The sequence below is a fragment of the Narcine bancroftii genome, chromosome 3 (genome assembly GCF_036971445.1).
Source record: "Narcine bancroftii isolate sNarBan1 chromosome 3, sNarBan1.hap1, whole genome shotgun sequence".
NCBI classification, from domain to species: domain Eukaryota; kingdom Metazoa; phylum Chordata; class Chondrichthyes; order Torpediniformes; family Narcinidae; genus Narcine; species Narcine bancroftii.
The window spans coordinates 2,167,169-2,194,648 of NC_091471.1; the positions used below are offsets into that span (position 1 = coordinate 2,167,169).

At 46.5% G+C, this 27,480-nt stretch overlaps 1 protein-coding gene across 7 annotated transcripts in view; it reads right to left on the bottom strand.

Annotated features, from left to right (window-relative positions):
• Window positions 1-27,480, bottom strand: part of LOC138756927 (disintegrin and metalloproteinase domain-containing protein 19-like) — a 173,790-nt gene that overhangs the window by 98,180 nt on the left and 48,130 nt on the right. For all 7 annotated transcript variants that reach the window (XM_069923357.1, XM_069923361.1, XM_069923360.1 and 4 more), the window contains exons 8-10: window positions 8,665-8,730; window positions 3,605-3,676; window positions 939-1,105 (exon numbers count right to left, since the gene is read on the bottom strand). In XM_069923357.1, coding sequence (XP_069779458.1) covers window positions 939-1,105; window positions 3,605-3,676; window positions 8,665-8,730 — 305 coding nt within the window. The remainder of the gene's footprint in view (window positions 1-938; window positions 1,106-3,604; window positions 3,677-8,664; window positions 8,731-27,480) is intronic.

Sequence of the window (27,480 nt, forward strand, 5' to 3'; positions counted from 1 at the left end):
TAGTGGGCAAAATTAGAACACATGGCATTGGGGTAGGGTACTGATATAGATAGAAAATTGGTTGGCAGACAGGAAACAAAGAGGGGGGATTAACAGACACCTTTCAGAAGGGCAGGCAATGACTAGTGGAGTACTGCAAGACCCCACTATTTACAATATACATTAATGATTTAAATGAAGGGGTTAAAAGTAACATTAGCAAATTTGCAGATGACACAAAGCTGGGTGGCCGTGTGAAATGTGAGGAGGATGTTCTGAGAATGCAGGGTGACTTGGACAAGTTGGGTGAGTGGGCAGACGTATGGCCAATGCAGTTTATTGTGGATAAATGTGAGGTGATCCACTTTGGTGGCAAGAACAGGAAGGCAGATTACTCTCTGAATGGTGTCAAGTGAGGAAAAGGGGATGTACAACAAGATCGTATAATTTACATGATAATTTTTCTTTCTTTGCTAGTACATGGTCTCCGTATTTGAAATAAATGCATTTATATATACTTTGAAATGTTATTAACATATAAAATATTTTTTAATATATATAATCTATTTTCTTTGCTCCCCTTAAGTGTGTTGGCTGTACGGTGGGATGGGTGTTAATGTAAAATTTTCTCTGATTAATTTCTATATTGTATGTCATGTTTGTTGTTATCTTTTAAATAAAGTTTGCAACAAAAAAAGGTTGTACTTGTGCAATCAGATGATGATAAACCTGAACTTGAGAAGGGCACTAGGGTGAGAGGGAACCCAGCACTCTCTGCCACACACCACTTTGATTTGGAAATGTGTCACTGGCCTTCATTACTGCCGGGCTCCTGGACCAAGTCTTCCATCTCACAGGTGACCACCCACATCCCAGGGGTAAGTTCAGGAGAGCTGCTAGCGATAACCACATGCGGAGAATGAGTGAAGAGGGTTGCTTGGTCTGTGCCAGGTACTCACAGGATGAGATGGGAACTGTCATTGGGAAGACGTGGGAGCAGACTGCGTTTCTGCCATTGCAGGAAGCGAGACAGAATCTTCGGACCATCCCTGTCCACGGTGATTTGATCTCTTGTCCACACCTCGACTCCAATCAAAGCTACTCGAATGTTAAATGGTCTGTAGTACTGCAGAATGGAGAAGTGGTCACAACCATCACATGGAGCAGATTGGACTGGAATGCAACAGAACTCTGCATTGAACCGTGAAAGAGGCACCTCTACTTCCTGAGGAAATTGGGCATGATGTCAGATACTCGAACAAATTTCTACCAGTGCACTGTGGAAAGTTTCCTGACCGGTTTGGAAACTCGAGTGCCCAGGAATACAGAAGGTCCATAACAGGCTCCGACCTTAAGACGACACTCTACGTCAGCCATTCACAAGAGGAAAAACACACAAATCTGCAGACACCGTGGTCAAAATAAAAACCATTAGAGAAACTCAGCAGGTCAGTGTCCTTTATGTAGCAAAGATAAAGAGAAAGGTCAGTTAGTTTAACACCTGTAGTTGGGAAAATGCCTGCCTACATTTTCCCCATTCTTTAATGAAGGGCTCAAAGCCGAAACGTTGGCTCTGTATCTTCATCTTTGCCTCATAAGGTATGAACCGCTGAGTTTCTCCAGTATCATGTTTTCACACCCCCAACCATTCTCAACCTTTATTTTGGCTGTGCCCCCCACCTCCCCCCCACCCACCTTTGGACTCGGTTCAGCATTTATGGGCCCCCTTCCCTGTGGCACAGTCTAGTTTTGGTTTCTTCTGCATTCTTCCGAATGTATAAAAAAACATTTAAAATATTTATGTTACGCGAGGTGAAAAGAAAACAAGGCTTTTACTTAAATGTGCCATGGCCCTCAGTGGGGACCATAGGACCCACACTGAGAATGGCTGCTCTACACAATAAAGGACCCCCCCCTCCCCATCACCTCACTGCTACATTCAGGCAAAAGGTACAGAGAGGCTCAGGTGCCGACCCATCTATTCCTAAAAGAGGATTAAACCCTCTCTACCCCATAATCCCCTATTTTCTTCCATCCATGTGCCTGTCTAAGAGTTTCTTAAATGGCTCCAATGTTTCAGCCTCCATCACCATCCCTGACAAGGCATTTCAGGCCCCCACAACTCTCTGTATAAAAAAAAACTTACCACTGACGTCTCCCCTAAACTTCCCTCCCTTCACTTTGTACACATGTCCTCTGGTGTTTGCTGATCCTGCCCTGGGAAACAGGTGCTGACCGTCCACCCTATCTATGCCTCTCATAATCTTGTTGACCTCTATCAAGTCTCCTCTCATCCTTCTTCACTCCAAAGAGAAAAGTCCCAGCTCTGCTAATCTTACCTCATTAGACTTATTTTCCAATCCAGGCAAGATCTGTGTAAATCTCTTCTGCCCCCTCTCCACAGCTTCCACATCCTTCCTATAATGAGGTGACCAGAACTGAACACAATACTCCAAGTGCGGTCCCACTAGAGATTTGTAGAGTTGTAACATGTCCTCTCGACTCCTGAACTCAATCCCCCTATTAATGAAGCCCAGCATCCCAAAGGCCTTCTTAACTATCCCATCAACTTGAGGGATGTATAGATTTAAATCCCAAGGTCCCTCCGTTCTTCCACACTCTTAAGTAACCGACCATTAATCCTGTACTCAGCCTTCTAGTTTGTCCTTCCAAAATGCATCACCTCACACTTATCTGAATTGAACTCCATCTGCCATTTTTCTGCCCAACCCTGCACCCTGTCTATCCTCCGTCCTCCCAGCTGGGTGCTGACCTTGGTTGCTGTCTGTGTGGTGTTTGCTTGTTCTTCCCGAGACCACATGGGTTTCCATTGAGTGTAGCAAATAGCAAGTCCTTCTAAAAGCTTGATGCCATGGCGGCTGATTGTACGGAGCCCCTGGGGATATTGAATGGCAGGAATATTGGGAGGTGAGGCCAATGGAAATGGAATATTGAGATGTGGGGGAAGGTCTGTGAGCACAGTGGGTGTGGGGGCAGGTTTGTTGGCATGGTGGGTGTGGGGACAAGTCTGTAGGCACAGTTGGCATGGGTCTGTGGTCATGGTAAGTGTGGAGTCTGTTGGCGCAGTGGGTGTGGAGGCAGATCTGTGGGCATGGTGGGTGTGGGGTCTGTGGGTACGGTGGGTGTGGAGTCTGTCGGCTTGGTGGATGAGGGGGCAGTCACTGTGGGCACAGTGGGGTAGGGGCAGGCCAGACTGTTGCATATAAGAGATAGCCATTCGGCCTGTCGAGCCAACTCCGCCATTCAATGAGATCGGCTCATCTCCACCCTCCTGCCTTTTCCCCATATCCCTCAATTCTTCATACTATGTAAAAATCTCTCCAACCCTGTCTTAAATATATTTACTGAGGTCGCCTCCACTGCTTCAATGGGCAGCGAATTCCACAATTTCACGGGGTCAGTGTTTTCCCCGTGCAGGGTCACGGGGGTCTGCGTTCATCCCGCACAGGGTCATTGGGGCTGCATTTCCCTATGCAAGGACATGGGGTTTCCATTTCCCCTGTGCAGGGTCATAGGGTCTGTGTTGCCCCCGCACAGGAACATGGGTTCTGCGTTTCCCCGTGCAGGGCTGCAGGGTGAGCACGGTGACCAACGTTCCACTCACCATGTCCACCGTGTTGGCAATGTTGAGCATTCGTTTCACCACGGCCTGTTTCTTGCTGCCAAGGTACTGATACTGGGAAATAGTCAGAGGTCAGGGTCAGGGAGCAAACACATGCCCAGCCGGTGCCCAGAACCCACCCGCTCCCCCGTAACCCCACCCCTATGCACAACCCTGCTCATCTCCCATTATCGCACTACTCCCCGTAGCCCCGCCCACTGCCCGTAGCCCCGCCCACTGCCCGTAGCCCCGCCCACCACCTGTGATCCCACTGACTTCTTCCATAACCGAAACCCATAATCTCAGCCAAAGAGCTGTTGGATTAAATGCCATTTATCCGCCAAACCTCTGACTGATCTGTATCTGTTGAATCCTTTGACGAGCTTCTTCACAGTCCACAATCTTTACTTTGTTCGCCCACTTACTAATCAGCCCAGCTACATGTCCATCCAAATTGTTTAGCTACATGTCAAACAAGAGAAGTCCCAGCCCTGCTCCCTGCCAATATGGTGAATGGTCCGTCTTTTCTCCAATGCAGGAGAGGCTGAAACTAGAGCAGCAGGAGGCTGTAAGGGGGAAGGATAGTAAAGGGATATCTTCTTCAGACAGAGCATGGGGAGTGCACAGAACGAGCTGCCGGGAGTGGTAAACTGGGCACATTTAAAGGTCATTTGCACAGATGGATAGGAATGGTTGATGGGGATAGGGGGTGAACACAATGGGAACAGTCCCCATGGGCACTGGGACAGGATGAACAGGATGGGCTGTAGGGCCTGCTTCCAGGATGTACAGCACCATGACTTTAACACACTGATCACAGAGAAGGGTGAGAGTGTGGAACGAGCTGCCGGCTGAGGTGGTGAATGTGGGCTCAATTTCAACATTTAAGAGGAATTTGGACAGGTCCATGGAGGGCGATGAACTGGGAGCAGGTAGGTGGAGCTAAACAGAATAATAGTTTGGCACAGACTGAAAGGGCCGAAGGAGCCTGTTTCTGTGTTGTAGATATCTGTGGTTCTGTGGTCACTCCTCCAGACAGAGAAATGCCCCTCCACCACTCTTCTTCATCTTCTGCGGCCAAGGCAGTTTGGAATCTTCTGCGTTACTGTGGATCCCAAGTATCTTGCTGTGACCATAGCTCCCTGAAGGAGGAACACAGGGAGATAGGGTAGTGAAGAAGAGAATGTTAAAGATGGTGGCCTGGCCAGAGCTGCAGCGATGCCACTAGTGTAGACTCACGGGGAGTGGAGACACAGCGCTCCCATGGGGTCCAACTGCCCAATCTGACTGCCGTCAGCTCCATACAGGCTTTAAATGGTCCTGTAAGTGGAATCAACAGTACTTTTGGTTAAAATCCCATGACCGTGGGGTCGACGCCCAAGATGGCAGCGCCCATGATCAACAGCAGCCACAAGGGGTTCCAGACTTTGGGTAAGTGGAGGACTGGCGCAGGCCACCAGAGAACAGAGAGATCACCCCCACCCCTCCCCCAACTGAGGAGACGGCCCACGGGACAGTAATCATGGCGGTGGATCGATGATGGATTTTGCGGCTAAAGGTCCCACGCAGGTGATGGGCTGCTGGAGACTCCAGGCGAGGAACCCACGCAGGTGATGGGCTGCTGGAGACTCGAGGCGAGGAACCCATGCAGGTTGCGGGCTGCTGGAGACTCCAGGCGAGGAACCCACGCAGGCTGCGGGCTGCTGGAGACTCCAGGCGAGGAACCCACGCAGGTGATGGGCTGCTGGAGACTCCAGGCGAGGAACCCACGCAGGTGATGGGCTGCTGGAGACTCTAGGCGAGGAACCCACGCAGGCTGTGGGCTGCTGGAGACTCTAGGCGAGGAACCCACGCAGGCTGCGGGCTGCTGGAGACTCGAGGCGAGGAACCCACGCAGGCTGCGGGCTGCTGGAGACTCGAGGCGAGGAACCCACGCAGGCTGCGGGCTGCTGGAGACTCGAGGCGAGGAACCCACACAGGCTGCGGGCTGCTGGAGACTCGAGGCGAGGAACCCATGCAGGTTGCGGGCTGCTGGAGACTCGAGGCGAGGAACCCACGCAGGCTGCGGGCTGCTGGAGACTCGAGGCGAGGAACCCACGCAGGCTGCGGGCTGCTGGAGACTCGAGGCGAGGAACCCACGCAGGCTGCGGGCTGCTGGAGACTCGAGGCGAGGAACCCACGCAGGTTGCGGGCTGCTGGAGACTCGAGGCGAGGAACCCATGCAGGTTGTGGGCTGCTGGAGACTCCAGGCGAGGAACCCACGCAGGTGATGGGCTGCTGGAGACTCGAGGCGAGGAACCCACGCAGGCTGCGGGCTGCTGGAGACTCGAGGCGAGGAACCCACGCAGGCTGCGGGCTGCTGGAGACTCCAGGCGAGGAACCCACGCAGGTGATGGGCTGCTGGAGACTCGAGGCGAGGAACCCACGCAGGCTGCGGGCTGCTGGAGACTCGAGGCGAGGAACCCACGCAGGCTGCGGGCTGCTGGAGACTCTAGGCGAGGAACCCACGCAGGCTGCGGGCTGCTGGAGACTCGAGGCGAGGAACCCACGCAGGCTGCGGGCTGCTGGAGACTCGAGGCGAGGAACCCACGCAGGCTGCGGGCTGCTGGAGACTCGAGGCGAGGAACCCATGCAGGTTGCGGGCTGCTGGAGACTCGAGGCGAGGAACCCACGCAGGTGATGGGCTGCTGGAGACTCTAGGCGAGGAACCCACGCAGGCTGCGGGCTGCTGGAGACTCGAGGCGAGGAACCCACGCAGGCTGCGGGCTGCTGGAGACTCGAGGCGAGGAACCCACGCAGGCTGCGGGCTGCTGGAGACTCGAGGCGAGGAACCCACGCAGGCTGCGGGCTGCTGGAGACTCGAGGCGAGGAACCCATGCAGGTTGCGGGCTGCTGGAGACTCGAGGCGAGGAACCCACGCAGGTGATGGGCTGCTGGAGACTCGAGGCGAGGAACCCACGCAGGTGATGGGCTGCTGGAGACTTGAGGTACCCACGCAGGTTGCGGGCTGCTGGAGACTGGATTGAAACTGGCTGAAGGGGTACCAGGAATTGGAACTGGGATGCGAGAGGGTGCTGAAGGGTTGCTGACCATGTTGGAGGTTCAGATCTGGAGCTTGGGTTGTCAAAGGCTTCAATTGGACTCTGTGGCTGTGGGAATGCTGGAGGCAAAACCATAGGCATTTGGTGTCTCTGGGGAAATTCTCTTTTGCTTCTCTTTCTGTGACTTTAAGAGGTGCTTCAGGCAATTTTTGCCGATGGTGAATCTCTCTGCCTTAGAGCAGATGAAAACAGATATTGTGTAATATGATACTGTCTTTATTACATGGCAATACATTGAATCTTGAATCTCATTGCCTTCATCAGTCTGGGCACCAAGTAGAAGATCCTACAAGTTGTGTGGCACCTGCGTAACATTTTGATTAAGCCACACCTCGATCATTGTGTCCAGTTCTGGACACCAGGATGTGGAGAGGGCGCAGAGGAGGTTCACCAGGATGTCGATATTCAGAGTTTATAAGCTATCAGGTGAAGTTGGACAAACTTGGGTTATTTACTCTGGACCTTCAGAGGCTGAGGTGGAGTCAGGTCACTGGAGTCAGGTCACTGGAGTCAGGTCACTGGAGTCAGGTCACTGGAGTCAGGTCACTGGAGTCAGGTCACTGGAGTCTTGTATCCAGAGTGGAACTAGCTTTAAGGTGAGGAGGGAGAGTTTGAAAATGTGGCTATTCTATCTGCTTCCACACCTCCAGGCAACCAGCTCTCCCTGTTAAAACCTTTCCTTGTTCCTCCACCCGGTTTTATACACAGAGAGTGGTGGGTAGGGGGGCTGGAGCACCTGGCACAGGAGGTATGGAAACAGATATGGCAGCAATGTTAAAGAGGTGTTTAACCAGGCACCTGAACAGGCAGGGAATGAAGGGGACAGGCATGGGATAGCATCTTCCTCAGTGAAGATGTGGGCCAAAGGGCCTGTTCCTGTGCTGCTCTCTGTGAAAACAACTCCATCTACTCTCTCTGATTGGCTGCCAGTTGCTGGTGGGGCCACTTCTTTTTATGTGGATATGAATGATTTGGATAATGGAATGAATGACTTTGTGGTCAAGTTTGCAGCCGATACGAAGGTGGGTGGAGGAGCAGGGAGTGTTGAGGGAACGCAGAGGCTGCAGAGGACATGGTCAGATGAAGAAATTGGGCAGAGAAGTGGCATTACAATGTCGGAAAGTGCACGGTCGCCCACTTTGGTAGAAAAAATAAACGGGCAGATTATTTTCTAAATGGGGAGAAAATTGAAAATTCTCTGATGCAAAGGGAGCTGGGGGGTCCTTGTGCAGGATTACCTGAAGGTAAACTGGCAGGTTCAGCCAGTGAAGAAGGCAAATGCAACACTGGCATTTATTTCAAGAGGAATCAAATATAAGAGCAGGGATGTGATGTTGGAGGTTTAGAAGGCCCTGGTGGGACCTCTAAATTGTGAGCAGTTTTGGCTTCTTGTTTAAGAAAATTTGTGCTGATGTTAGAGAGGGTTCAGAGGAGGTTCACAAGGATGATTCCTTGAATGAAAGGGTTATCGTATGAGGAGCGTTTGACGGTCTTGGCCTGTACTCGTTGGAATTTAGGAAAATGAGGGGACATATCATTGAAACATTTTGAATGTTAAAAGGCGTGGACAGAATAGATGTGGAAAGGTTGTTTCCCCTGGTGGGGGAGTCTAGGACAAGAGGGCACAAATTCAGAATTGAAAGGTGTCCACTTAGAATAGAGATGCGGAGGAATTTCTTCAGCCAGAGGATGGTAAATCTGTGGAAGATGTTGCCGCAATCTGTTGTGGAGGCTGGGTCATTGGGTGTATTTATGGCAGAGATTGACAGGTTCCTGAGTAGCCAGGGCATCAAAGGTTATGGGGAGAAGGCCGGGCAGTGGGGCTGAATGGGGAAATGGATCAGCTCATGATTAAATGGTGGGGCAGACCCGATTGGCTGAATGGCCTATTTCTGCTCTTATGTCTTGTGGTCTATGGCGGAGAGGCCTCTGGGTGGAACTGATGCGGGATGAACCACGTACCTCTGCATTGTCTGCCACCAGCACCAACTCGACATACTTCATCTCTTGCAGCACATCTCTCTTCATCTGGAAAAGCAGATGTTGCAGTTAGGTTGGGATGAAAGCAAACAGCAGCATCTTTGCAGGGTGGGTCATCATCACAGACCATATCATGGGATTCCTACATTCTTACATTTTATTTCTAGATCTGTGTCCTGTCCCTGCGCTGTGACTTCAAAAGAACACATCATGTATCAGACTGCATTTATTTATCTGCCGTTTATCTCCCTCTTTGTTCTCAGACAATAGAGTGAGAGGATGTTAAGAGGCCTGCTGACTCCTGGAAGATGTGGATCTTCCAGAGCGCCACCCACTCCCCCCATCCCCGACTATCCCGAGCACAGTCTGGGGATAGGTGGCAAGTCCCTGGAGTCCTTATCTACCTTCTCCAGGCGCAGCACGGACAGTTCTGTCCAGATGCAGCACCATGATGGGTGGGAACTGCTTTGCTCAAGACCACAATGTGGCTCAGATCGTCACCCACTCACACCCCCTCCCAAAACCACCTGCACCTCCCCTTGTCTTGGGAGAGCAGCCAAATGACCCACCCCAGCCACATTCTCTACTACCCCCTCTTGTCAGGGTGTTTGATATTTTCATTTATTTTTAGAAAAATTTTAATTTAGACATACAGCATGGTAACAGGCCATTTCAGGCCACATGTCTGTGCTGCTCAATTACACCCAATTGACACACACCCCCCGGTATATTTTCAACGGTGGGAGAAAATAGGAGCCCCTGGAGAAAACCCATGCAGACATGGGGAAAACGTACAAACTCCTTACAGACAGTGCGGGGTTCAAACCGCAGGCCTGATCGCTGGCGCTGTAACAGCGTTGTGCTGACCTCTATGCCAATCGTGCCACTAAACAAGAAGTTGTAAAAACAAACCCCTAGATTCGAGGACAGGTGCCTTCTTGCTGTTATCAGGATCATGAGTGGGCTCCATGCTGTCAGGAGATGATGGCCTTACACTGTTTAACTGTACATTTCTCTAGGCCTTTGTAAAAATCAGGGCTACAACAGAATTCTCTAAGATTATGAGGGGCTTAGATAAGGTGGGATGCCAGTACCTTTGGCCTAGTGCGACAATGGCCAATTCCAGAGAACATCGGTTTAAGGTTAGTGCAGGAAAGTTTTAGGAGGTGTCAGGGGTATGTTTTTTATTGAAACAGAGAGGGTGCCTGGAATATATTGCCAGAGGTGGTGGTGGAGACTGGAGCAATGGGGGCATTTCAAAGACTCGCAGACAGGTACATGGATGTGAGAAAAATGGAGGGTTCTGGCTGTGAGGTAGGGAAGGGTTGGGTTGATGCTAGAGAACATTTACATCATAGGCACCTGTTGTTAAGGCTGTTCTACTTCTGCTGCGGCCTCTATATTTACAGTGGTGTACTGCGCATGTGCTTTGGTAAGGAGTATACAGAAGGTTGTGGACGCAAGCTGCAAGCTCTCCTCCTTCCCAGTAATGTGAATGTGTTTATCTTGTCAGTAAAGTATTTGTTTTGGTTCACTGCATCTACCGACTCAACTCATTATTTGAAGTACAATAATGAACATACATGGGTTGGCACAACGTCGTGGATCGAAGGGCCTGAACTGCGTTGGAATGTTCTGTGTTCTATAAGAACAATGCATCTTACTGTGTCCTTGCAGACCACACTGCCTTCAATCTACACAAGGCACTTGCCCACACTCCTGAATGGCAGGTATCCTTGTTCTAACCAAGGCCAGCTTCATGTTGAACTCTCAAACTGAACCATGGAACATTACAGCACAGAAACAGGCTTTTTCAGCCCTTCTAGTCTGTTCTGATTTCTCGCCTTTGTTTTTGTACAGGGTGATGATGGTGGCGTCACGAAGGTCCTGAGGCAGTTTTCCTTGGTCCCAACAAAGCTTGAAAAACTCATGCAGTTTGGCATGCAGAGTTTTGCCGCCAGCCTTCCAGACCTCTGGGGGGGATTCCATCCATACCTGCTGCTTTGCCACTTTTCAGTGGCTCGATTGCCTTATATGTCTCATCCTGAGTGAGGACCTCATCCAGCTCTAGCCTTAGGGGCTGTTGAGGGAGCTGGAGCAGGGCGGAATCTTGGACTGAGCGGTTGGCACTGAAAAGAGATTGGAAGTGTTCTGACCATCGGTTGAGGATGGAGATCTTGTCGCTGAGGAGGACTTTGCCGTCTGAGCTGCGCAGCCGGCTTTGGACTTGGGGTGAGGGGCCGTACACAGCCTTTAGAGCCTCGTAGAAACTCGTAGACTGCTCAAAATACAGGGGAATCACGCTGCTCTCCATTGCAGGCAAAATCTTCACTAGGATTCTCCTAAATAGAATATTACCTAGTGTCGCCGAGAATATTCTCCCAGAATCACAGTGCGGCTTTCGCGCAAACAGAGGAACTACTGACATGGTCTTTGCCCTCAGACAGCTCCAAGAAAAGTGCAGAGAGCAAAACAAAGGACTCTACATCACCTTTGTTGACCTCACCAAAGCCTTCGACACCGTGAGCAGGAAAGGGCTTTGGCAAATACTAGAGCGCATCGGATGCCCCCCAAAGTTCCTCCACATGGTTATCCAACTGCACGAAAACCAACAAGGTCGGGTCAGATAGAGCAATGAGCTCTCTGAACCCTTCTCCATTAACAATGGCGTGAAGCAAGGCTGCGTTCTTGCACCAACCCTCTTTTCAATCTTCTTCAGCATGATGCTGAAACAAGTCATGAAAGACCTCAACAATGAAGACGCTGTTTACGTCCAGTACCGCACGGATGGCAGTCTCTTCAATCTGAGGCGCCTGCAAGCTCACACCAAGACACAAGAGCAACTTGTCCGTGAACTACTCTTTGCAGACGATGCCGCTTTAGTTGCCCATTCAGAGCCAGCTCTTCAGCGCTTGACGTCCTGTTTTGCGGAAACTGCCAAAATGTTTGGCCTTGAAGTCAGCCTGAAGAAAACTGAGGTCCTCTATCAGCCAGCTCCGCACCATGACTACCAGCCCTCCCACATCTCCATCAGGCACACAAAACTCAAAACGGTCAACCAGTTTACCTATCTTGGCTGCACCATTTCATCGGATGCAAGGATCGACAACGAGCTAGACAACAGACTCGCCAAGGCAAATAGCGCCTTTGGAAGACAACACAAAAGAGTCTGGAAAAACAACCAACTGAAAAACGTCACAAAGATTAGCGTATACAGAGTCGTTGTCATACCCACACTCCTGTTCGGCTCTGAATCATGGGTCCTCTATCGGCATCACCTACGCCTCCTAGAAAGCTTCCACCAGCGTTGTCTCCGCTCCATCCTCAACATTCATTGGAGCGACTTCATCTCCAACATCGAAGTACTCGAGATGGCAGAGGCCGACAGCATTGAATCCACGCTGCTGAAGATCCAACTGTGCTGGGTAGGTCACGTCTCCAGAATGGAGGACCATCGCCTTCCCAAGATCGTGTTATATGGCGAGCTCTCCACTGGCCACCGAGACAGAGGTGCACCAAAGAAGAGGTACAAGGACTGCCTAAAGAAATCTCTTGGTGCCTGCCACATTGACCACCGCCAGTGGGCTGATATCGCCTCAAACCGTGCATCTTGGCGCCTCACAGTTCGGCGGGCAGCAATCTCCTTTGAAGAAGACCGCAGAGCCCACCTCACTGACAAAAGACAAAGGAGGAAAAACCCAACACCCAACCCCAACCAACCAATTTTCCCCTGCAACCGCTGCAACTGTGTCTGCCTGTCCCGCATCGGACTTGTCAGCCACAAACGAGCCTGCAGCTGACGTGGACATTTACCCCCTCCATAAATCTTCGTCCGCGAAGCCAAGCCAAAGAAGAAGTCTGTTCTGAACCATTTTTTTCTGCCTTGTCCCACTGACCTGCATGCAGTCCATCACCCTCCATGTCCCTGTTCAAATTCCTCTTCAATGTTAAAATTGAGCCCGCACTCAACTCTATAGGCCATTCCATCATCCCCTTTATTCAGGCCTACCACCATCTGCAAACGTGATCATTAAATTTGTGCTATACATAGGAACACAGCTGGAAGTAAAGAAGGAATACAAAATGGGGTCAACACACCCTAGGGCACGCTGGTATTCAAGGTAAGAATGGAAGAGAAAATATTGTCCAGTTTAACAGATTGAGGTCTGTTAGTTAGAAAGTCCAAAATCCAATTACAAAGGGTTGGGCTGATACCATGCGGACAAAGTTTGGTTATCATCTTAGAGGGGACAAGAGTGTAGAAAGTCCATGAATAGCATTCAAACATCAGAGTTAGAACCTGCTGCCCTCTGCTACAGAGTTGTCGATGGTCATCCTGAAGTCCACGATCATCTCCTTCATCCTGTCTGCGTTGAGACTCGGGTTGTTCCTTTCGCACCATTTCATGACACAGCATTTCAATGACAGCATCCTGGCGTATGAGGCGTCATTCTCCAGGTGTGGCCAGGATGGAGTGAAGGGACAAGGCTGTAGCATCATCTGTGGAACGGTTTTATCTATAGGCTAATTGAAATGGGTCCAGAGTCCCTGGGAGGTGCTTCAATTTGATCCATCACCAGAAGGTCGAAGCATTTCATAATCATGGAGGTCAGTGCCACACTCATTGAGGCCTGTTACTGTCGCCCTCTTGAGTACTGGGCTGAAGATGGCTGTCTTGAACTCTGTGGGAATGATGGACTGCTGCAGTGAGGTGTTGAAGATGTCCATGAAGATGTCTGTCAATTGGCCTGATTAAGTACATTTGTCTGGTTCCATCGCCTTGTGTGGGTTCACCTTGGATAAGGTTCTCCTCACCTTGGGCGCGACTATGCAGGGGAACACGGAGCTTTCTTTGGCATCATCCTGTTCTTCTCATCAAACCGTGCATAGAAGGTGTTCAGTCTGTCCAGAAGGGAGGTGTCATTGCCTTTAACTCTTAAGGTTGCCTTGTGATCCATTATAGTCTTGATTCCTTGCCACTTGCGTCCCGTGTCGCTGGTGTCTCACAGCTGTCTGTGGATCTTCTGTGTGTACCCCCGCTTTGCCTTCTGGATTGCATGGGAGAGTTCAGCCCTGGTTAATCTTAGTGCCATCTCATCCCCTGCCCTGAAGGAAGCATCACAAGCTGTGAGAAGGGCCCAGATCTCTGCATCCAACCATGGTTTCTGAGTAGCCCTGGTCGTGAATCATTTGTTCTCGGTGACATCCTCATTGCACTTGTTGATGTAGTGAGTCACTGAGCTCGTGTGCTCCTCTACATTTACATGGCCATTGTTTGCGTTCACCTCCCTGAAACAGCTCCAGCCCGTGGTCTCAGAGCAGTCTTGTAGTGTTGCAATGCCCACTCCCCTAGCCACGTCCTGATCTCCCCGTGAACTGACCTAGTTTGTTTTGCCAGTGGTCTGTACATCGAGGTTAGCAGGACAGATATGTGATCCGAGTAACCAAGGTAGGGGTGAGGTGCAGCCTTGTACACACCAGGGACGTGGGTGTACACCCGATCCAGGGTGTTCTCTGCTCTGGTGGAGCAGCTCACATGCTGTTGGTAAGACCGTTTTCAGGTTGGCATCATCAGGGTGGGAAGTCTTGGATTTGCAGAAGCTCCTTCATGGCTTCACTCTCATTAGCTGAAGGTGGAACGTAGACTGTGGCGATCAGTGTCGTTGAGAATTCGCTGTGCAGGAGGAAGGGTCTGCATTTCACCAGGAGGTATCTTATCACTGCTGAGCAGAAGGTCTTCACAAAAGAGACATTGGTGTACCAGTTCTCGATGATGTAAATGAACAGACCCCCCTCCTCCACACAACTCTCTGTGACTCAACTATTTATTTAGCAATAATATTCATTTAAATATTATATCTAAATTTTTCTGTTATGTCTGTATGTGTGTTTGCAGTGTGTTGCACCGAGGACCGGAGAACGCTGTTTCGTCAGGTTGCACTATTACAACCGGATGACAAATTAAATTGAACTTGAACATTGAACAGCGTGCTCAATGCGAGGCCGCCAGTTACAATCCCACCAACGGTTTCTATCTCCTCTTATTCCCCATCTCCACACAAGTTAGTGTTATCTCTGGATCTAGTGAGACTTGAAACTCTGCAAATGCTGGGATTGTAGTAAGAACACACAGAAATGTTGGAGGAGCCCAGCTCTCGCAGTGTCCGTAGAGGTAAAGATATATTACCGATGTTTCGGGCCTGAGCTCTTCCACAAGGTGTGTGTAACAAGCAAAGCAGGCAGGCGGCCTGTATTACATCTGGTGAATAGGGAAGAATGGGAGGGAGAGGAATACAGATCAACGGACAAAAAATGTGAAATCTCCTCAAGGGATGCCTACCCTGGAGAAGTTCTCCTCACTTTAAATCAATTAACACCTTTTGTCTGTTGGTCTGTTCTTGCTTTTCATAGAGGTGACCATCTTCTTTCTCGTTTAAAGTTAGGCGTACTGCATAGTAACTGACCCTTCTGGCCCACGAGCCCGTGACAGCCAGTTATAGCCAAATGTCCTACACCTCCCGTACATTTTGAATGGTGGGAGGAACCAGGGTCCCCGGGGAAAATCCACGCGGACACGGGGAGAACTCCTTACAGACAGCGCGGGATTCGAACCCCGGTCCCAGTTGCTGGCACTGTAACAGCATAGCGCTAACTGCGCTGCCCCCTCTGCCAACCATGCCCCCCCCAATCTTGAGTAAGGAATCAGGCCCAAAACTTTGGGTATTTTTACCTCCCGTGGACACTGCCAGACCAGCTGAGTTCCTCAGTGTTTTTATTACAATCTGCAGACTTTTCCAATTCACACCGTGAACCTTGTTCACAGTGTGATATTAGATTTTGTTAATGAATGTAAAATGTTAATGATTCTGACACATCAACCATTCAGCCTATTGCCAGTGTTATATCATTGGACTTGTGTAACACACCACATAAAATGTCACATTTCCTGTCTCCGCTGAAAGAAACCACAAAGGGCTTTTCCACCATGTTGCCATGTCGACCAGATTGCACTGTCCTAATTTAAACTGTGACGAAACACTGGAAATTCAGGAGGAAGTCAGGGGAACACGACCCAGTCCTCATAGAGGGCTTGGTAATGGAGAGTGTCGAGAACTTTAAATTCCTGGGTTACAACATCTCCGAGGATCTGTCCTGGAGCCTCCATGTTGAATCCATCATGAAGAAGGCTCGCCAGCGGCTAAACTTTGTGAGGAGTCTAAGGAGTTTCGGTTTGTCACCAAAGAATCTCGTGAACTTCTTCAGGTGGACCGTGTAGAGCATTCTGGCTGGTTGTATCACTGCCTGGTACGGAGGTGCCAACTCTCAGGACAAGAGTCAAAGCTCGGATGGGACAGTCCCTGCCCAACACTGACACAGGGACATTGAGCTGGACACCAGGCTTCCCAACTGCTCATGCACAGAGCACGCTGAGGGAGGGCAACGACAGGACTGGTCCAGGCAAAAAGATGCAGGACGACCTCCCGCAGAAAACAAACCATGTCAGGCAGAGGTCAGGCAGCATGGGTGGAGAGAAGGAGAGTGAACGGTTTGGGTCAATGAAGATGAACGGTGCAAGCTAGTGACACCTGTGCTCCCATAGCCTGCCCATTGGGTTTGGGTGGGGGTACTCACCCCACATCTCCTCACAGACCGCACCCTGGGCTCCTAAGGCAAGGTGACCAAGCCACCTGTGACTGGAATGGATCCTGGGGCCAGGAAAACTCTCCTTGTGAACAAGGAGGAAACAATCCAGTGGTTGTAAGTCAATGCTCACACTGAGCTGGTGGGTGTGGTTTAAATTTACATTTTTAAATTTAAATTAAATTTTTAAATATTTTATATTAAATTTTTGAATTTAAATTTAAATATACAGCATGATAACAGGCCATTTCAGCTCATAATTTCATGCTGTCCAATTAACCTACACCCTGATCCATTTTGAACGATGGGAGGAGCCCTGGGGAAAACCCATCCACATGGGAAGAATGTACAAACTTCTTGCAGACAGAGTGGGATTCGAACCCCAGTCCCGATCACTGGCGCTGTAACAGTGTTGTTGGGTAGGCCCTCCCAATCCCAAGACTTTTCTGCAGGAGTCCCATAGGACTGAGCCCTGAACAGTGACCACACTCGGGTCTGTGCCATCTTCAACAAGAGTGCGTTCTCCCCTCTCCCCTGACCACAGACTCGTCCGTACCAGCCACACAACCATCGCAGCAACGAGAGCAATTCATACTCTTAAGTTGGAGGGATGCCACTACTGAGGCACTGGCCTGAAGTTGAAGGGAATGTCAAGGTTAAAATCTTGTGTTTTTGATTCTTAGTTAATTTTTTGCCTGGCTCTTTAAGAGAACTATTGTTTGTAGTGTTACCATAACGACTATGATGTGATATGTCAGAATATCTGCTCAGGCTAAAGACTTTCCCTTTTTCTGCAAGATGTGAAGGAAGCGTGAGCATGAGAAATTTCTCTTTAAGTTTTGTATCTTTGTATCTCTATATATCTTTGCGTTTTATAGACATCTGTTTTATCAATTAATTAAAACTACATAAAGTAACAGCCACAGAGTTTGATTTGTTGGATTAAAGAGATCGAAATTTGGGATATCACAGCTCTCACTTTGGAAAATTATTTCCTTATTAGAATAAGGAAAATGTCATCTACATTTTGATTTAAAGAGTACTTTATTTGTGAACTTTGTTCAGAAGAAAGGGTCATAAAATTTGTTTAAAAGAATTAGCAACTTAATTTAAAGCCAAGAGACATCCATGCTGAAATAATAGAATATTCCAGAAGTGTGTGAACATTTCTGAGAATTGTGCAATTTGAAATTGAGCCAAAAGCTGACCAGACAGTTTGCATTCTTGAAAAAATAAGTCACAACCCTGGTAGCAGAACTGGCAGAAAATTTTCTTGTAAACATTAACATTAAGATTTTTAAAAAAGCTCACGTGCAGAACCACAGAAACAATTCAGCGAGCAGCAACTCTCTTAAAGGGATCAAGTAAGATACAAAATTCATTTACACTTCCAGCAGGAACCAGGAGAAGATGGGGCAGAAGTCAGGTTGCAGTGTGAAGAACCCAAGATGGATAAAAAGTCAGGCTAAAGACCTTGAGCAAACAGCTCTTCTCAAAGAACTGATTGTGAGTTGAGCCAGCAAGGCTAATCGCCAGCACTTGGCAGGAGGTTGCAGCCAGTAGGCAAAGAAGAAGTGGCTTCAACAAGCAAGAAGAAGACTCTGTCAAGGCACTGCAGGCCTCATTCACTGACTTAAAGATTAGTGGAACTGGAACAGATGAATGTATGTTCCAAAGCCCCACTGGTGCTATACCAAGTGAAATGCAGAAGATTTAGTCAGCGCTATCTGAAAGTTCAGAGGTGAATCCTGATGATAGTATTTCCAGGGTTATGAGTGCAAGAAGATCTTCAAAGTCTTCAAAGGCATTGAGAGCAAGTGCAGCTTCGCCTGCTTCAGGCACAAACAGACTTGGCTACTGTCCGTGCACATCAACAATGGTTGGAGAAAAGATTTGCTTTAGAGGATAGGAAGATTCAAATCAAGAAACAACAATTGAAGTTTGATGGCTAGTGAAGAACAAAAAATATTATTGAAAAGATAAAAGACTAGAGCTATGAATACGGCCAAAGTGAAAGCATTAGCTGAGGCTTCTGCAAGATCTATCACGTAAAGTGACAGACCCAATGGACTAGCATGTAACCTTCCAGCAGGGCCATGGGTAACACAACCACAAGAAACTATACTCGATCATGGAGCCACGGGGGTCATTGCTAAGTGCTCAGATGATAATGACCAATCCTGTGGAAAGAGCTAGCGACAATCGATCTCTTCAAAGTGCACTATGTAAAAGTAAGGATCTTCCCGAAAGGAGGGTATTTCAAAAAAAAAGTTCAACCGTGCGAGTTGATTGTACTCAAGAACCGAGGTCTCTTCATGTAGCCGGAGAACCAGCCACCAATGCCATCACTTAGAAGTCAAGGTCCTACACCTATGGCACCAGTTCAAGATCCAATTTCTCCATTCACCTCAAGACACCAGTCACAGGCCATGTGGACAAGACAATAGAATATCACTCATAGCAAAACAAAATGAAATCTCTGCTATGTTAGCGCAGCAACAAGGTTCATATGGTTTATTTAAGAAGGAAATTCCAGTTTTTAATGGAGATCCATTACAATACCTGATGTTCATTAATCTTTTGAACATAACATTAAAAGTAATACTAAAAGCACTAAAAATCGTCTGTATTACCTGGAACCGTTTACTGGAGGACAGGTGAAGGGGTCGGTATTACCTGGAACAGTTTACTGGAGGACAGGTGAAGGGGTCGGTATTACCTGGAACAGTTTACTGGAGGACAGGTGAAGGGGTCGGTATTACCTGGAACAGTTTACTGGAGGACAGGTGAAGGAGTCTGTATTACCTGGAACCGTTTACTGGAGGACAGGTGAAGGGGTCGGTATTACCTGGAACAGTTTACTGGAGGACAGGTGAAGGGGTCGGTATTACCTGGAACCGTTTACTGGAGGACAGGTGAAGGGGTCGGTATTACCTGGAACAGTTTACTGGAGGACAGGTGACGGGGTCTGTATTACCTGGAACCGTTTACTGGAGGACAGGTGAAGGGGTCGGTATTACCTGGAACAGTTTACTGGAGGACAGGTGAAGGGGTCGGTATTACCTGGAACAGTTTACTGGAGGACAGGTGAAGGGGTCGGTATTACCTGGAACAGTTTACTGGAGGACAGGTGAAGGAGTCTGTATTACCTGGAACAGTTTACTGGAGGACAGGTGAAGGGGTCGGTATTACCTGGAACAGTTTACTGGAGGACAGGTGAAGGAGTCTGTATTACCTGGAACAGTTTACTGGAGGACAGGTGAAGGGGTCGGTATTACCTGGAACAGTTTACTGGAGGACAGGTGAAGGAGTCTGTATTACCTGGAACAGTTTACTGGAGGACAGGTGCTGGAGGACAGGTGAAGGAGTCTGTATTACTTGGAACAGTTTACTGGAGGACAGGTGAAGGAGTCTGTATTACCTGGAACAATTTACTGGAGGATAGGTGAAGGAGTTTGTATTACCTGGAACAATTTACTGGAGGACAGGTGAAGGAGTCTGTATTACCTGGAACAGTTTACAGGACAGGTGAAGGAGTCTGTATTACCTGGAACAGTTTACAGGACAGGTGAAGGAGTCTGTATTACCTGGAACAGTTTACAGGACAGGTGAAGGAGTCTGTATTACCTGGAACAGTTTACAGGACAGGTGAAGGAGTCTGTATTACCTGGAACAGTTTACAGGACAGGTGAAGGAGTCTGTATTACCTGGAACAGTTTACAGGACAGGTGAAGGAGTCTGTATTACCTGGAACAGTTTACAGGACAGGTGAAGGAGTCTGTATTACCTGGAACAGTTTACAGGACAGGTGAAGGAGTCTGTATTACCTGGAACAGTTTACAGGACAGGTGAAGGAGTCTGTATTACCTGGAACAGTTTACAGGACAGGTGAAGGAGTCTGTATTACCTGGAACAGTTTACTGGAGGACAGGTGAAGGGGTTGGTATTACCTGGAACAGTTTACTGGAGGACAGGTGAAGGAGTTAGTCAAAAGTTGCCAATATATGGATCCAGAATAAGGTTTTAAAAGGGCAAAAGAATTATCGCATCAGCATTACGGCGACGAATAGAAAATCGCAAGGGCCACATTGACAAGATTCTTTCTTGGTCAGCAATAAAATCAGAGGATGGAAAGGCTTTACAAGAATATGTACTTTTTCTGAGAGGATGTTGTTAAGCAATGGGAATTCGTGTACATTTGCAAGAGGTAAATTTGCTTGATAATTCATTGATTATTGTCAATAAATTACCTTATAGGCTGAGGTAATTGTCAGATGCAAGCACAAGAAAGAACAAGGAAACAGAGGAGAAGGAAGATCAGACCTTTCAGAAAAACTGTTTATGTTGCAAAGTTAAGCATGCTTTAGAAAAATTCGAGAAAAAGTATGTCTAGAAATTAAGAATTATAGAAGAATGGAATATGTTTTGGTTGCTTGTGTAAAGGACACATCAGCAAAACTTGTAATAAGTGACTCAATTGTCATATATGCAGTTTAAAAGATCCCAAGTTACTGAATATTCAACGAAGTAAAGTTGAGAAGGAAGTCAAACAATCTGAATCCAAGACTAAAGACACAGTCAAAGAAAATGCTTCAGCTTCGGTTCAGACAAACAGTCTGACTGGGGCCGCTGACAAAGTTCTCTCATTAGTTCCTGTGCAGGTTAAAGCTACAAAAGGAACTATTGCATCATTTTGTACTGTTAAATTAATAAATAAACTTAATCTTTATGTTAAAAGATCCCAGATCTTATTGAAGACAATAAATGATGAAAGGAACATTGAAACTCATATAGTTTCAAGTTTAGACATTGCTGAATTGGATAGCAATGAATTTTGTGATCTTCCCAGTGTATACACTCAGAAGACTATGCCTGTGAATAAGGAGAATATTTCCTATCAGGACGATATCAAACAGTGGGATCATCTAAAAGACATTTGTTTACCCAAGATTGTTGCTAAAATCGAGATGCTAATTGGAATAGATGTACCAAAACTCTCGAACCTTATGCTGTGAGAACATTGCTCGGATGGACGATTAACAGACCATTAGGAGGAAAAATGAATAATGATCAGGAGTCATTCAACCTGAATGTCAACAGAATTTCAGGTGTGAAACTTAATAATCTGTGGGAACAACAGTTTAAAAATGATTTTCTTGAATGGCTCACAGAAAGGACAAGCAGTTACTGGATTTAGTTTCAAGTTCTGTTCCATTACTGCATACCATTACACATGTTGATGACCATTACTGCATACCATTACACATGTTGATGACCATTACTGCATACCATTACAGATGTTGATGACCATTACTGCACACCATTACACATGTTGATGACCATTACTGCATACCATTACACATGTTGATGACCATTACTGCACACCATTACACATGATGACCATTACTGCACACCATTACACATGTTGATGACCATTACTGCACACCATTACATATGTTGATGACCATTACTGCACACCATTACACATGTTGATGACCATTACTGTATACCATTACACATGTTGATGACCATTACTGCACACCATTATACATGTTGATGACCATTACTGCACACCATTACACATGTTGATGACCATTATTGTATACCATTACACAGGTTGATGACCATTACTGCACACCATTACACATGTTGATGACCATTACTGCACACCATTACACATGTTGATGACCATTACTGCACACCATTACACATGTTGATGACCATTATTGTATACCATTACACATGTTGATGACCATTACTGCACACCATTACACATGTTGATGACCATTACTGCACACCATTACACATGTTGATGACCATTACTGCACACCATTACACATATTGATGACCATTACACATATTGATGACCATCACCTTTGAAGAAAGGAGAAATTTGTACGTCAGATAATAAAATAATTGCATAACGGCATAATCTGAATTTAAAGAGCAATTTCGTTCTCCAGCCATGGCCAGCATCAGGAATAATTTCCATGTTGATGATTGTCTCACTTCAGTGCCTTCAGAAAAAGAAGCAATAAATCTTTATCACAGGTTAAAGGACATCTGTAATAAAGGAGGTTTCTTCCTTATGAAATAGATTAGCAACAGTCTAGATGTGTTGGCCGTTATTCCTGAGGCAGAAAGAGCAAAGGAGATAAAACATCTCGATTTGGATTGTGATGTTCTACCTGCTGAAGAAATTCTAGTGGCACAAGGGTGTGTTCAATCTGATGTTTTCAAATTCAAAATTGTTTTGAAAGAACGGCCTTTAACAAGAAAGGTATTCTTTCGATCGTAAGCTCAATATACGATCCTTTGGGAATATAGGCCCCAGTTGTATTAATAGCCAAGAAAATTCTGCAAGAATTGTTTATATCTTTCCTATAATTTGGTGACCAAAACTGCACACAGTACTCCAAATTTGGCCTCACCAATGCCTTGTACAATTTCATCATAACCTCCCTACTCTTGAATTCAATACTCCGATTTATGAAGGCCAACATTCCAAATGCCTTCTTCACCACACCATCTACCTGAGTATCAGCCCTGAGGGTACTATTTACCATAACTCCTAAATCCCTTTGTTGCTCTGCACTCCTCAATAGCCTACCATTCAATGTATATGACCTATTTAGATTTGCCTTTCCAAAATGTAGCACCTCACATTTATCTGTATTAAATTCCATCAGCCATTTCTCAGCCCACACCTCCAGCCTTCCTAAATCACCTTTTAATCTACGGTAATCTTCCTCACTGTCCACAACACCACCAATCTTTGTATCATCTGCAAACTTACTTATCCAATTCACCACCCCTTCTTCCAGATCGTTAATATATATAACAAACAATATTGGACCCAGGACTGAACCCTGAGGAACTCCACTAGTCACCGGCCTCCAATTGGACAAACAATTTTCTACCACTACTCTCTGACACCTCTCATCCAACCACTGCTGAATCCATTTCACTACCTCCTCATTTATACCTAATGCCTCCACCTTTTTTCCTAACCTCGTGTGGGGAACTTTGTCAAAAGCTTTACTAAAGTCTAAATAGACGACATCCACAGCTTTCTCTTCATCAACCTTTTTTGTAACCCCCTCGAAAAACTCAATCAGGTTTGTCAAGCATGATCTACTCCTGACAAAACCATGCTGATTACTCCCTATCAATCCCTGTACCTCCAAATATTTGTAAATACCATCCCTCCGAACACTTTCCATCAACTTGCCCACCACAGACTTCAGACTCACGGGCCTATAATTCACAGGTTTACATTTGGACCTTTTCTTAAACAGCGGAAACACATGCGCCACCCTCCAATCCTTTGGCACTACCCCCGTGGCCAGTGACATTCTAAATATCTCTGTTAATGGCCCCACTATCTGTCCACAAGCCTCCCTGAGTGTCCTTGGGAATATTTTGTCTGGTCCCGGAGATTTATCCACCTTTATCTTTTTCAACACAGCCATCACTACCTCCTCAGTTATCCTCATATGCTTCATGACCTCCCCACTATTTTTCTTTACTTCAACTGGTTCAATATTTTTTTCCCTAGTGAATACCGAGGCAAAGAAATCATTCAAAATTTCCCCCATTTCCTCTGACTTCTCACTCAGCTTACCCTCGCTATCTACAAGAGGTCCAATTTTATCCCTTACTAATCTTTTACTTTTAATGTACTTATAGAAACCCTTTGGATTTATTTTTACTCTGTCTGCCAAAGCCTCTTCGTGCCTTTTTTTTGGCCTTTCTAATTTCTTTCTTAAGATTTTTTTCTACACTCTTTGTAGTCCTCCTTCAACTTCCCAGCTCCCTGCTCTTTATACCTCTTGTACACCTCCCTTTTTCTCCTAACCAAATTTCCAATATTCCTCGAAAACCAAGCCTCCCTATGACTTCCAGCCTTTCCTTTGATCCTCACTGGGACATATCTACTCTGTACCTTCAAAATTTCTTTTTTGAATATCCTCTATTTTTCATTTACATCCTTACCTGAAAATATCCTGTCCCACTCAATACTCCCCAAATCCCTTCTTATTCCTTCGAAATTTGCTCTTCTCTAATCCAGAACCTCAACTTTAGGCCCCTTCTTGCTCTTCCCTAAAACTACCTGAAAACTAACAGAATTATGATCACTAGACCCAATTTGTTCTCCAACATTAATGTCCGATACCTGACCTAGCTCATTCCCTAACAGGAGATCTAGTATTACACCGTCCCGAGTCGGTTCTTCTACTAATTGATTTAGAAAACAATCTTGAACACATTTAACGAACTCTAGCCCATCCAGCCCTCTAACTGTGTGGGTATCCCAATCAATGTGAGGGAAGTTAAAATCTCCCATGATCACTACCTTATGATTCTCACACATATACGTTATCTCCTTACAAATTTGTTCCTCTAATTTTCTTGGCCCATTTGGTGGTCTGTAATACACCCCTATTAGCACCCTTTCCAAAATGCAGCAACAAATCTCTCTCTGCAAACCCTATGAGAACCTTCCTGAGTGGTAAATATTTACCTTTCGAGCACCAAACCCTGATGAACTTTATACATGTTAAATTCTGTGCACAGTATAAGAATTGCCTGTAACCAGTGAACTTGGAAGAATGAGAAGTGAGATTGAACTGTGAACCAAAGAACTTTTCTTAAATTACACAGACATTACATACACATGCGCTTAGAATTAGAAAGGGATTAAGTTGGGTTAGTTAAGTTAATAGTGTTAAGTTTTCATGTTTAAAGATAATTAAAAACAACTTTTGTTTAAGTAATTACTTGTCTTGGTGAATCTCTATTGCTGCTGGGTTTTGGGGTCCTTTGGGCTCACAACACTGCCAAACAATCAAGGCCCAACCTCAGCATTTCAAGCCCACAGAACCAAAGTTTGACTACATCCACATGGACATAGTAGGACCCTTGTGTAAGGTAAAACATCATGAGATGGGAATGTGTAGGGAGTTACCCTGTACAGGGCAGTAACAAGAAGGGGAGGTGTCCTTGTACTCCTGTTAGGTAAAACATCATGAGATGGGACCGGAGAAGGAGTCACCCAGTACTAAGGAGTAACAGAATGCATCCTTGTACTTACAAGATAAGAGAGACATTGATGGATTGAGAGGCAGGAAGCTAGCAGGGAAAGGATAGCAACAGTTTTAGTCATTGGACAAGTAATGATATGATGATGTTCTAAGCATGTATCCAAGGGTATAAAAAATCACCATTTTGCTGATAACGGCAGAATGCATTCTCCGACTAACTTTGTTAGTCGCAAGTGTTACAATCCGGTAATAAAGAACAAAGAACCCTGATTTCGACTCAGCCTGGTGTTTGTCTCACTCATTCATGAACAAAGCAGACCTAACAATTTGGTGACCCCGACGTGATGGGTGAGTGAACACTGGACGACGGTTTCTGTTTTTTCTGACAATCATCTCAGCCGGCTGATAAAAAGGTCCAGAGAAGCCTGTTTTAAACAAAATTCTCTTTTTTTTTTAAAAAATCTTTATGATTGTCAGTAAGAACTGGAGATCGGACAAATTAGACGACCACAATTGAAGGTCGCATGCCAGGATTGTAACACGTAAGTGATTACAGACAAGATAAAAGTCCTTAAGGTGTTTGAATGACATTTATTAAGTGCTTCGCAAGAAACTACTAGAGTTTAAAAGTCTTTATTGTGTCGTTGCAAAGTCCAATAGAGTGAGAAGGTGGTCTATAAACAATTGAGGACCTGAGTTTTCTGCCCTAAACTGGTTATTAAGAGGAGAAATCTCCCACGTGAAGGTTGGGCTTTGAAAGAAAACAAAGGTTCAGGCTTATTGGCCTCAATTGTATCTGAGAGACTGACTTATAAATGTCCGGTAGGTATGATAATGTCTGTACACTTGAGAAGTTAAGAATTTATTTCCCCAATTCGCCGTGGTGGAATACCACAGCAGACACTAGAGACCTTGAGACAACAAAAAAAGTACTCAGGGACGCCTGCCTGGTGAACAAGAATGACGACAGAAGGCTGCGACAGCTGTGTCCGGATCAGGTAGGAGATATTAATGAAAAAGTTGACAAACTCCTAAGAGACACCCAGTTTATTCGAAATACTTTTGATAAGTTAAATGAGGGTATTCCCAACATCACCAAGGAGATAAAGTTACGTAAATTCATAGATTGGTACAGGGAAACAGGACAAAAGTATAGCCCAAATATTTGGTTTTCTAGTTGTAATTTAACTTTCAGACCCCTTTGGGAAAACAGAGAGTGGAAAACGAGCAATCAGAGTATACAGGACAGTCTGAAGTCAATTGGAGGACAAGACTTCGAGACTGTTCTTTTAAAAGATATTAGTCATCCAGCTTGCAAGGGGACATTTTTAAAAGCAATTTTCGTTGACATAGATCCCCTAAACAGACAAAAACCTAAATTAAAACAGGCATTAGAAAGCGGTCCCGCAGCTATGGCTGTACAGTTGCCTGCTAAGACTTTTGACCAAGTTATTAAGGAAATTAATCAGGAATTAGAGGAGCGAAATACCAGTAATGCGGCATTGGAAAAACAAAAAATGCTCCGAAAATGTGTAGACCGCTGGAGGAAGAGGGGTTGGTTACCCGGGGGCACTGAGATGTTCCTGACAGGTGAGAGAAAAAAAAAATTTTTAAACGTAGTGTCTTAGATAAGCTGGAAGAAACAAAACACAGAAGGGAAAGGAAAAGTGCCTGTTTCCAGTTTCCAGCCACGAAGTGTCCGGGTTTGCTCTCTCCCTCCCTCCTTTCACCCTCCCCCCCTCTCTCTTCTCTCCCCCTCTCTCTCTTCTCCCCCCCCCTCCTCTCTCACCCACTCCCCCTCCCAATCCCAATCTGTGGCGGTGCTGCCCTGAAATCCCCAGGTTGGGCAGGGCAGAGAAATACAATTTGGTTTTAATTTTGTGCCCACAATTCCAGCTCCGCATCAAATGGGATCCTGTTTTATCCTCTCTCCCTCCCTTTTTTCCCGCACCCCCACCATTGCGGGATCAGGGCAGACATTGTGGGCTGACGTGTAGCTCACTCGAGGTGGGAGGAAAGGAAGGAGTGATAGTTCCCAGTGGTGGGAGACCCAATCTGATCCAGACCAGTGATCACAGGATGAGAACCTTTTAAAACCTTTGAAACGAAAGTA